At 38.7% G+C, this 12,743-nt stretch overlaps 1 protein-coding gene across 1 annotated transcript in view; it reads left to right on the forward strand.

Annotated features, from left to right (window-relative positions):
- CRSH (Ca2+-activated RelA/spot-like protein) overlaps positions 1-12,743 on the forward strand; it is a 142,907-nt gene that overhangs the window by 55,501 nt on the left and 74,663 nt on the right. Inside the window, exon 2 of the mRNA XM_089457995.1 lies at positions 11,650-12,582. Coding sequence (XP_089314121.1) covers positions 11,650-12,582 — 933 coding nt within the window. The remainder of the gene's footprint in view (positions 1-11,649; positions 12,583-12,743) is intronic.

Below are 12,743 nucleotides of genomic sequence, written 5' to 3' on the forward strand. Positions count from 1 at the left end.
TGTTTAGCCCTTCAAGAAGGGTCTCTTTAACTAAGGCCGACTTAATCTTTAAGATAATTCTGTTATGAAACCAGCTCAAGAAAAAGATAGAAAAGATAGATCAACGCCTTAGAATTCAGCCTCTTTGAGGGGGCAACCTCCTTTACATTACATAAATGAACAATTCTTGGATGATACAAATGACAAAACCTCCTTTCTATATATAGGAGTCTAAGGAGTCACAATATAACCTAGCCGACCTAACAATAATAATATAAAGCCACAAAAATAACAATAGAGGATTCTATGGGGCACAGTAATAACAATATGGGGATAATAGGGGCACAACAATATTAATAAGGGGTACAATTACAGTAGTAATGGGGTAATCACCAATGTTTCACCAAGGTTCCGGGACGAGGGGGCGAGGGAGCGAGGGGGCGCGGGAGCGGCCTATGCAAAAGCTCCCTACCATTTTTTAGGAAACGTGGGGGAGCGTCAGGGTCTTAAAAATTTATAAATATAAAATATAATTTATTAATTGAGTCCACTATGACAATTTGGTTTGAATTGAAAAGCTGCAAAGCATGATCATTGATATGAATATCATTTGACATTATCCAAATTTATAATATCATATAAAATAATAAATTTAAAATTCTAATTCAGCTTGGTCAAATTCTAATTTAGATTTTGGTCAGACAGAGGGAGAGCTTCAGCTTGATAAGGTAGCCACTGAATTCTGTGAAAAGGTAAATGAATAGATTAGGAACATTGCATTCGCAGTAGAAGGGGCAACTACAATGGGTTGTCCAGCTGTATTGGATCCAACAGCTAGAAAGTTTGTTATATTATATATAATATAGACAGTACACCATATGCTCAAAGAAGAGTTTTAGTTCCAGGAGAGATGAGAAGATCACATGAAAGAGTTTCTGACAGTTTACTATCAAATGACATTGACTGCAGGATGACCATCACATGAAAGAGTTTCTGACAGTTTACTATCAAATGACATTGACTGCAGGATGACCATCTGCGAACCAACTTGGGTGACCAACGATGGCATGGATAATTTGTCTACCTTATTAGAGCAATGCCATGTAGTTCAAACTTCAAACTAGCAGTGTATTTCAGGGGTGAAAATAATTTTCAGACCTAAGAATTCAAGCTGAGCAACTGTGGTCTATGTAAATTTTGTAACTGTATAAATTCATATATAACGACAGTGCCTGAGATTTCTTGCTGCCCATAGTATTTTGTCATGCTTGCAGTAAACGCATGTTAGTCTATAGTCCACCCAATTATTTCCCACATGACATAGGTGCTGCTTCCATAGTTTGTATGTCAAATGTCATGCAAATTAAGAACACAAACTGAATGTCTCATATTCTTTGCCTGTCACTCCAGTTATCTCCCCACTGTAATCCAGCCATCACTTGAGAAAAAATGGAGAAGTTTTAAAAGGGAAAATTCATGTACGTGCTATATGGTCCAACAAATTTCCATGATACTGACCCTCTAAAATAACGCTCTTTGAAACCAAAAGACAGCACAAGACATTATCCCCATACAGAACATGAGTAGCTTTGTACCACTTTAGGTCTATTAAATCATAAACTATAAGCAAGGCCATTTTTTTGGGAGCGTGGGGAAACGTACCCTCTGGGAAGGGAAACGTTTCCCTGGCACGTCCCCCTGAGTTTCCTCCATTTTGGGAGCGTGGGGAAATGTCCCCTACTCGTCCCCAAGTCCCCGGAGCGCAGGGGAGCGAGGAAACTAGACCCCTAAGGGGGGGGGGCGAGTCCCCGTGGAACACTGGTAATCACTAGTATTATAGGGACCCAACATGCCCCTCTCCTTCAAAAAAGTGTTGTCCTCAACGCTTGAGTAGTTCTGGATACTTCTGTATAAAATTCTCATCCTCCCATGTGGAATCTTCAGCGGATAAGTTCTTCCACTTGATAAGATACTCCGAAATTGATCGATTTCGTAGCTGTCGAGTTCTTGTTTCTGTGACTGCTTCCGGTTCCAATATAATTTTTCCTTCCTCATCAAGTTCTGGCAATATTGTTTGAACTGGGAGCTTGTCGCCTATAACCTTCTTTAAACATGAAACATGGAAAACTGGGTGCAATCGAGAAGCTGCAGGAAGCTCCAATTTGTATGCCATAGTACCAATCTTTTGCAACACCTTGTATGGACCATAATACTTTGGTGATAATTTATTATCCTTCTTAGCTTGCTTGAGGGACATTTGCTTATATGGTTGTAGCCGTAGGAATACCCAATCACCTACATCAAAACTTCTTTCGCTGCGATGTTGATCTGCCTGTTGTTTCATTCTATTCTGTGCCAACACGAGGTTATCCTTTAAGAGTTGGAGGACTTGTTGTTGATGTTCGATGTGATGTTCCACTGCCTGAACCTTAGAATTTTCTCTTAAATATGATGTGATGGATGGTGGCTGATACCCATAAAGTGCCATAAATGGGGTCATTTTTGTTGCTGTATGGAAGGAAGTGTTATACCACCATTCAGCCAGAGGCAACCATTTGACCCATTGTGTCTGTTTATCAGATACAAAGCAACGAAGATATCCTTCCAAACATTTGTTTACTATCTCAGTTTGCCCATCAGATTGAGGATGATAAGATGAGCTATGAGCTAACTGAGTACCAAGACAAGAAAATAATTCTGTCCAAAAATTTCCAGTGAAAATGGGATCTCTGTCACTTACAATAATCTTTGGGTTTCCATGTAGCTTTTGAATTGTTTCCATAAATGCAGTAGAAACTGTACTGGCTTTAAATGGATGTGATAATGCACAAAAGTGTGCATACTTGGTAAGTCTGTCAACTACCACCATGATGACACTCTTTCCCTCAGACTTGGGTAAACCTGTGATAAAATCCATTGAAACCTCCTCCCAACGTTGGCTTGGAATGGATAAAGGTTGTAATAGACCCGGTGTCTTAATTGTTTCAACTTTATTTTGTTGGCAAACCAAACATTCCGCCACAAACTTTTGAATATCTGATTTAAGGCCATCCCAAAAAATTCCTTCTTAACCCTGTGGTAAGTTTTTAAAAATCCTGAGTGCCCTCCTAAGGGAGAAGTGTGCAATTCCATAAGAATCTTTTGTTTTAGCTGGGAATTCTTACAGAGGTATAAGCGATCTTTGTACCATAACGAATCATTTTTCCAGCTAAATGTATCAGACGTACTGGAATCTTGTTGTAACTTTCGAATAAGTGCCCACACTTCTTCGTCATTCTTCCATTCCTCCCTTGCTTCGTTTATCCAATCTGGTTGGATAATAGAAATGGCGCACAACAATGCTTCCACATCCTCATCCTTTCTTGAGAGTGCATCTGCCACCACATTTTGCTTCCCTTTTTTGTAGATGATTTCAAAGTCATAACCCAACATCTTTGTGACCCACTTTTGTTGCTCTTCAGAGGATAATCTTTGTTCTAAAAAGTATTTAAGGCTATCATGATCCGTTTTTACCTTGAAGTGTCTTCCCATTAGGTAGGGTCGCCATTTCTTAAGTGCATGGAGTATTGCCAACATTTCCTTCTCATAAATAGCTTTGTGTAAAAACTTTCCCTTGATTGGACGACTTTCAAAAGCAATGGGTCTTTCATCTTGCATTAGAACAACACCAATTCCATTTCCTGAAGCATCACATTCCACAATAAAGGTTTTTGTGAAGTCCGGTGTAGCTAAGACCGGTGCTTGGCACATTGCCTCTTTAAGATGTTCGAAGGCCTTTGTTGCTTCCGGAGTCCATGAAAATGCATCTTTCTTCAATAATGTTGTTAGAGGTGCTGCTATTCTCCCATAATTCTTAACAAACTTGCGATAATACCCTGTCAACCCGAGAAATCCTCGCAGATGCTTTATGGATGTGGGGATTTTCCATTCCTTAATGGCTTTAATTTTGCTAGGGTCTACCTTAACTCCTTCATGAGATACAATATGACCCAGATATTCCACCTCTTGGACTCCAAAGAAACATTTGGATCTTTTTGCATATAATTGTTTCTCCTCCAATAGTTGTAGCACCCTGTCAACATGTTCAACATGATCCTTCCAAGACTTGCTGTAGATTAGTATATCATCAAAAAATACTAACACAAATTTTCTAAGGAATGGTTTGAAAATTGAATTCATCAAACCTTGAAATGTTGAAGGTGCATTGGTAAGGCCAAAAGGCATGACCAAAAATTCATAATGACCCTCATGAGTTCTAAATGCTGTTTTCGGAATGTCTTCAATCTTCATTCTGATTTGATGATATCCTGAACGAAGATCCAACTTGGTGAAGTAAATTGATCCATGCAATTCATCCAGTAATTCATCAATGACAGGAATGGGAAACTTATCTTTAATAGTGAGCTTGTTGAGCTCCCTATAATCCGGACACATGCGCCATGATCCATCCTTCTTGTGCACCAATACTACTGGAGCAGAGAAAGAACTTTGACTCGGTTGAATTATACCAGCCTCTAGCATTTCTGCAACCATACGTTCAATTTCACTCTTTTGGGCATAGGGATATCTGTACGGCCTGATGTTTGGAGGAACACTTCCTGGAATCAGATGAATAGCATGATCATGATCACGCATAGGTGGGAGACCTTTGGGAGTCTCAAATACCTTGGAATGATTGTCCAGGACTTTTTGGAGATCTGGAGAAATAGATGATTCCAATGTGGAAACATCTAGCGAACATAATTGTGCAATTACACCTCTTTGTTCCTTTTTTAGAAGCTTTGTCATACCATTAGAGCTGATTATCTTTCCTGGTTTCCCTGCAATACCCCTTAATTCAACTTCCTTTCCTTCCATAGAAAATTTGATGAAAAGTTCTTGAAAATTAAAAGCTATTGTACCCAAGGATTGTAGCCATTGGACTCCTAGTACAACATCAGCACCTCCCATTGGAATGGAAAGCATTGGGCTAGTCAATACATATTCTCCCATGGATAGCTTGATATTATGGCACTTTCCAGAGCAATTTATTGTTCCTCCATTTGCAACCATCACTTGACACTCTGGTGCTGGATATAAGAAGCAATTCAATTCTTTTGCTACCTTACAATGAATAAAATTGTGGGTACTTCCTGAATCAATCAACACTATTACCTTTTTCTTCTTGATTTGTCCTTCTATCTTGATGGTTTGAGGAGTGGTAATTCCCGCCAATGCATTACAAGATATGGTCGGATTCATTTCTTCTTTATCTAGGCTTTGTTCCTGGAGTATATCCTCTTCTTTTGACCTTTCTTGCTCCTTTTCTTCTTCCTCTTCACAATCTATGTAGAATAATTTCTTCTCAGCACACTTATGACCTTTAGTGTATTTGCTATCACAACTGTAACAAAGCCCTTTTGCTCTTTTTTCTTCCAATTGTTGTGGTGTCAACCTTATAGGTTGTGGAAGACTATGGGCAACAACACTTCCGTCTTTATAGTTGTGAGTGGTATGCTTCCTGGTTGCCATAATTTTGCTTTCCATTTTTCTTGCTAACCTGAATGCCTTCTCTAATGAATCAGGTTCCCAAAGGCGAACATCATGTTGGATATTATCCTTTAAAGACCCTATGAACACATCAATCCTATGCTCCTCTGGAATATTTTTTACCCTTATGTTCAATTTTTGGAACTCCTCAATGTGCTCCATTATTGAACCCTTTTGTTTGAGACTTATCAATTGGCTAAAAAAAGTGTTGCTTTTTGTATCCTCATAATGTGCTATCAATTCTTCCGTAAAAATTGCCCAAGTGATAAATTGTTTACGAGAGCAAAGCCATTGATACCATACAAACTGATTTGGTTCCAAATATAAAGTTGCAATACGTACCTTTTGTGTGTTTTGCACATTATTGAGATCGAAAAATTGCTCCATCTGTAATATCCATGTTGCGGGATCCTTGCCATCAAACTTCCTCATATCGATTTTTGGAATATGGTGGGTCTTCGATCCAACATTAGAGTCTATGAAATCATGATTAACATTTCTTTTGTTCTCATCATGAGTTTCCTTTACTACCCTTTCACCATTAGTAAACATTTCTTGTAGAAACTTTGTTAAATCTGTCTTCAAATCTTCCATGCCTGTCTTCAAATCTTCCATGTTTGTCTTCAAATCTATCTTCAAATCATCCATCTTAGCTTCCACGTCAATCATCTTAGCTTCTACGCCTTTCTTTAAACAGTCCATCTTAGCTTCTACACCTTTCTTTAAACCATCCATCTTAGCTTCTACATCTTTCTTTAAACCATCCATCTTAGATTCTGTTCCTTTTTGTGCAAGGGGCAGTTGTTGCACTTGGTCTTGTAATTTTGATATATCATGTTGCATTTCTTCATCTTCTTCATGAGTCATGCTAGAGCTTTCAGGTTCCTTACTAGGTGTTTGCATTTTCTTTCCTCGGGGCATCAGTTACTGATAATAATGCTCTACTATGCCCTTTGAATTCCTTTCAAAATAAATTTTCAAACCAAGCTTAAGCAAAAATTTAAGAAAATCTACACACCTTTTTTCACTTTGTAGGAGCTCGATATTGCCTCTGATGTATCTCTGTACTTTCCGATCATCTAGTTTGAATTTGTGACCTGCAGTAGCCCTCTGTGTCCTCTTTCCAATGCCACAAGTCTGAGCCAAATTGGATTCTCCAAGGAAGAGTTATGCGAAATCTCCCACAGTGACTTGATTATATACTAGTTCAGTAGAGCGAACTTGTACGACGTGCCACGAGTCACTGTTTTGACCTTTGGATCTGAAAAATGCATACAAGAAACTACAGTCCGTCCTCTTTTTGTACCTTCTTACGAAATTTCAATCCGATCCCCAGAGAGAAAGTTATGATGATTTCCCCCAGGTCACCTGTTTGGAATGTAATTCAGGAGTCTGCAAAAAGACCAACTTCCTCAGATCATATCTCCGCAAATATAGCGCGAAAAGCTCTGAAATTCGGACCCGAGGTTCAGCGCGATTTCTTCTCAAATGGGTTTTTTTTGCAACTTATGAAACGTCACAGAAAAAAAGTTATAGCGAAAATGCCACGATGACCTGTTTGGAGCAGCGAAACCCTAGAATCCAAAGCTCTGATACCAAATGTTATGAAACCAGCTCAAGAAAAAGATAGAAAAGATAGATCAACGCCTTAGAATTCAGCTTCTTCGAGGGGGAAACCTCCTTTACATTACATAAATGAACAATTCTTGAATGATACAAATGACAAAACCTCCTTTCTATATATAGGAGTCTAAGGAGTCACAATATAGCCCAGCCGACCTAACAATAATAATATAAAGCCACAAAAATAACAATAGAGGGATTCTATGGGGCACAATAATAACAATATGGGGATAATAGGGGCACAACAATATCAATAAGGGGTACAATTACAGTAGTAATGGGGTAATCACTATTATTATAGGGACCCAACAAATTCACCCACTCAAAACACATAAAAATTAATATCTCTCAAAATATAAATCCTCTCTTGGTGCTTGAAGCAGCCCCTTGCTCCTCTAAGGGTGCTCTTCCATCTCCAAGTGTCAAATCATCAAACGTTCTCTTGGTTTCACACTCACAAACTTGGGTGCAAAGCCCACATCTTGGGTACTTAGCCCACAAGTGACTTTGTGCTGCCAAATTCTTCCACAACCTTGTACACTAGGGTTTGGAGTACCTCCCAAGCTACAAATCTCAACAGGGAATAAAAGATAGGTGCATTAAGACAATAAAGAGATGGGTGTTTCCACCCTTACATAGTGCGATCACCTTTATAGGAATAATATAATAAGTGTTCCTTTAATCCAAGTGTCATAATAGATCCACCTACATGATGCCTGAATACCAATCTAAGACATAAGAATGTCCATCAAGGAAGGGAGTTACTTACCACTAGGGGAGTTAGCAAAGCCATAAAACCAAGCACCATGAAGATGAACTAAAAAGATTGGTCTTGACTGTCCACCAAAGGGGGACTAGGATACATTTTCACATTTCATCCCACATGGTCTACAGGGCCATAGATTGCACACATTTGGGCTTACAAATGGCATGGTCTTTTATTAAAAAGTTTGGGCTACCCTTGTTGAAAGAAGGCTAACATGCCCCACTTAGGAGTGTGTGGGAAAATTGGCATGTTTTGTCTGGTTTTCTCGCTTAGTAGTTTGAAGGGCCTCTAGATGCTTGGGATTTGTCAACATGGATAATTTGGATGTCCTATCCACCAACAGACAAGTTAGTCTTTCATCTGGGTTTGCGAGAAAAAAGTCTTCAATGAAATGTACCTTTTTTTGGAAGGATTTATGGTATCTTGATTCATGAGCATGATGGATGGTATACTTGGTGAGCTCTTCACTGGGTCCAACCACTCAGTAGTTTGGACAAATTTGTTTTATAGGGTCTTTATTGCATGATCCCTGTAGATTGTCTTTTTAAGATGTAGTTGCATAGGTCAAACCCATTTTGGACAGATTGGAGATTGAAAAATGGGAATCCTTTATTTATGTGACCAAGGATCTTTATGATATGTTGGGGCATACTTCTAACATTATAGCTTGTTTGAACAAAAAATGGGATTTGAAGGACCTTGCGACATGCTGGTTGTGGAGGTTCCAGTCCATTAGGAAATGAAAATCCTCTTTAAACAAAGTTTGGGGATGGTTTCTGCTCCAACAAGGGTTGGCTATCAAGTGTAGGCTTCAAAAAATTGATGTTATGTTACTTGTGTTCTATATGGTAAGAAATGTTGCACGACTCTTACTCGTATAAGACTCGTCACGACATTGACTCGTCGACTCGTATAAGACTCTAGAAGGACCCTTATACGACTCGTCAAAATACAAAAAAACGTTAAAATATGGTAAATTTTAAGCACAAAAGGGACTAAAGATTACATTCACAGTGATGAAACTAGGTCAAAGGGACTAGAGATTACATTCTTCACCACTAAAGATGAAACTAGGTCGAAGGGACTAGAGATTACATTCTTCAAAATAAGCACATACAAGGGGCCCTGCAGAAGCAAAAGTAAGATGAGGGGCTACCGCCAAAACCACCACAACAGGAAATGAAAAAAGTTCATGAACCATCAAACTTTACCAAGCAGGAGAAAGATAAAGTAGTGATGAAGTTTAGAGAGAAGATGTTGATACTAGATAGGGGACATTAAACCTAGTTCAACGGAGGAAGGTTAGATTGACACTTTTTTACAAAACTCAGGAGGGGCTTTGAGAAAAATGTATGCAAGCTATACAAAAATTGAAATTTGATTAACATCCACAAATGACCAAAATAAGTTAACATGCATCAACAACTATAAAAGGAATGCAGGAATGCATAATGCACCTACCAGCAAAGAGCATAGTAAAAGAAAACTCTACTCTAAATCTAAATCAAACTCATCTGTGAAAGCGTGCTAGCAAATAGGATGTGTGACCCCAAGAATGTAAGCTTAAAGGTCATTCAATTGAGTGACGGGTATGGCCAAAATTGCACCATAATAGAAAAGCATGTACACCCACCTCTGAAACTATTTTGAGTCAAAGGATCGTTCCTGACCCCTCACTTTATTTTGTAGCATAATTGGCTTTTAGCAAGCATGTAACTTTCTTCTAAAGAGGTAATTTCCTTTCCAAGAAGGTGGTGGTGCAGAGAAATAAAGCCCATTGGCTAGTAGATACAAGTGCATTACTATACAAATCTATAAAGGAAAGAAATTGAAGAATCTTTGGTCAGAATTCAAGAGGGTTTCAAGCACTGTGGACATGGATAGCACACACAAGGTGAATAACTATATGCTTTTAGAACAAATGCATAGTAAAGTCACCCAGTCAATCAACCATGGAGACCTTGATTCACAAGGGTAGAGTTGCAAAGATGCCATTGGTAGTGGCTGGATGTGTACCTCAAGGAAGTAACGATTTGAAAGAGCTAGATGGTATAAGTTTAATTGGCGTGCAACAAATAGATCACCTCATTTCCAAAAAAGAAAAAAAATAAAAAAAATTGAACAAACTATGCCTTTTGAGGCTCGATGGGTTCTATAGGGGTCTGATACGGGTCTTATAGAATACCCGTGGGTCTTGTATAGGTAGACGGGTTCAATAAGATACCCGCTGAGTCCGGGTCTTAAACACGGGTTCTATGCCAGTGACTCGGCTCGGTATAGAACCCGCCAAGACCCGCGAGTAATCGCGGGTCTAATACGGGTCATGCTTCACTGAATGGTAAGGATGAAGCAATGAAACATGCATTTTTGGAGATGTTGGGCTGCCAAGGTGTTTTGGACATTTTTTCAGGTTTAGTATCACCACTTCTTCATTGCCCCACTATTGTGGAAAGGTCCTCTTCTAGGAAGCAGTTGGATGATTAGGGACAACTACACATCCTTGTGGCACTTAGTATGGTTGTTTGCTATTGCCTTAATTTGGAAACATCGATGCAAAGTTACTTTTAAGGAGGATCCCTCCCCTCGTAGCCTAGGGGATTTGAAGAGTTTTAAGCAGAGGAGTTGGCTTTACTCGTGAAAGTCAAACTTAGTGTTTTTCATTGTGATGTTAAGCCTTTTTATCTTGGTGCACAAGAGCATATGCTTTCCTTTTTGGCTTTTTTAGTATGGAATTTTCCTGGTATCCTTGTTTGTATGATGTAAATTTCTGGCCTAGGATGTACTTATTTGTTCGATGAAGTAATATATGTAGCATTTCAAAAATAAAACAAAAATCTTGGAAGTCTTCCATTCTTTCCCAATTGTGCTATCCTCTTTTGCAAATTATCCTCTGATTGAGCTATTTCCTTGACCAACTCAAGAATACTCTAGGCATAACTAGCCTCCTTTAGGTATATACTTGGTTGGTCTAGGCAAGTAACTATTTGCTTATAAGTTCTTTTGGCATTTTCAAGGCCTTGGAAATGTAGAAAATTTCGTGAGCAAATATTAAATTAATAATTAAAAAAGGTGATCAATTAAAAACTTAGTAATTAATCCCATGTTAGTATTTCCATGTCAGTAGTGCCCCATCTGGATTTGACATGCCTTGATGCCAAAGATAAAATTTAGAAAATGAAGAAATGGCAAAGAGAAGGGCTGGAAGGAGGTAATTTAGGAAATTACCCAGGAGGGTTTGATTATAACGGTGAAACCACCTTGCAGTTCTGAGAAGCTTGAGTCCCTCCCTACAGAATCTGAAGATGGCTTCCTTGAGGAGCTTAGCCATTACTAGTAGGAATGGGGGAAAGAAGGGTGGGACAACTATGGCAATGATTCATACTGTCTGTTGTATGCATACCATATTAAGACATTCTTTCAATAAAGGCTAAGAAAGTGAAATGATTCATGGTGAATGATAATTTGTTTTCTTAAACTATAATGGTTGTCTTGCTGGTCAGACAATTCAGTAACTCGGGTTTTTACTCTAAAATGTTATTGTTGTGTCAAGTTTCTTGAATTCCATTCTGTTATGACTCTGCTTCTGATTTCACTATATTTTCTTTTCGAACTAGATTGAACTTTTAGCCTATTAGAAATGGCGTTAATTTTTTTTTGTTCTGTTTCTTTATTTCTCCTTTTTATCTGCTTGAAATTCATTCACTTCCTTTGATTGGACTCAGTTTTAATCTTTTCATACCAATGTTTCATAGGTTGAAGCAGAAGTCATAGTTGTTTGTCTTTTGAGAGAACTGCTCGAGGTTGGTGCTATTAGCAGGCATGATATAAACCTTCAACTTGGTCGTGGAGTTACTCATTTATTGCATGATTGCTTGCGGGTGAAGAAAATACCAACAAGAGTAGACATTTTGGATGATGACAATGCCTATGCACTGAGAAAGTTTTGTTTATCTTACCATGATATCAGAGCTGTGATTGTAGAAATTGCTGCTCGATTGGATATGATGAGGCATTTAAAGCATCTCCCAAAATATTGTCAACAAACACTGGCTCTTGATGTCATGCAAATATACGCACCTCTTGCCCATGCAATAGGCACTGGCGGCTTATCATTAGAGCTTGAAGACCTTGCTTTCCAGTCTTTATTTCCAAATTCATATTCATTTGTACATACATGGTTAAGAAACCATGGAACATGGGGTGAAGCCATTTTAAATGAATATAGATGCCATCTATTTGAAGCTCTACAGAAAGATTATGAATTGGAAAAGATGGTGGATAAGATCTCTATACAGGGACGATACAAAAGCCATTTTAGCACTATGAAGAAACTTCTGAAAGACGGCCGTAAACCAGAGGAAGTATATGATATACTAGGCTTACGGATTGTCTTGAACCCTAGGCCAGGGAAGGATGCACAAGAGATAGGAAGGAAGGCATGCTACAGGGCCCGTGATGTTATTCGATCCTTGTGGAAAGAAGTGCCAGAAAGAATGAAAGACTACATTTCTAAGCCAAAACAAAATGGGTATGAGAGCCTGCACTTAACACTTGATCTTAATGACAGTAATTTTGAATCCCCTTACATGGAGATCCAAATTCGCACAGCCGAAATGGATGCTCAGGCTGTTGGTGGGGATGCTTCTCATGGTTTGTACAAAGGCGGGCTAACAGATCCAGAGCAGGTACCTTCCAGCAATTCATTCTTGACTCTTCGTATAAAACATGAACCCTTGTGATTTTTGTTGATATTCTTTATACTCGTGAAATTTAGTAATGACTATCAAAATATTTGAAAAGCCTGTTTATTGTTCAGAAGGTGCATTGAGCTGGATTTTCTTATCTG

This window comes from Pinus tabuliformis, chromosome 7, assembly GCF_031772625.1.
Source record: "Pinus tabuliformis cultivar Carrire ecotype Pingquan chromosome 7, CPIR1, whole genome shotgun sequence".
Lineage (NCBI taxonomy): Eukaryota > Viridiplantae > Streptophyta > Pinopsida > Pinales > Pinaceae > Pinus > Pinus tabuliformis.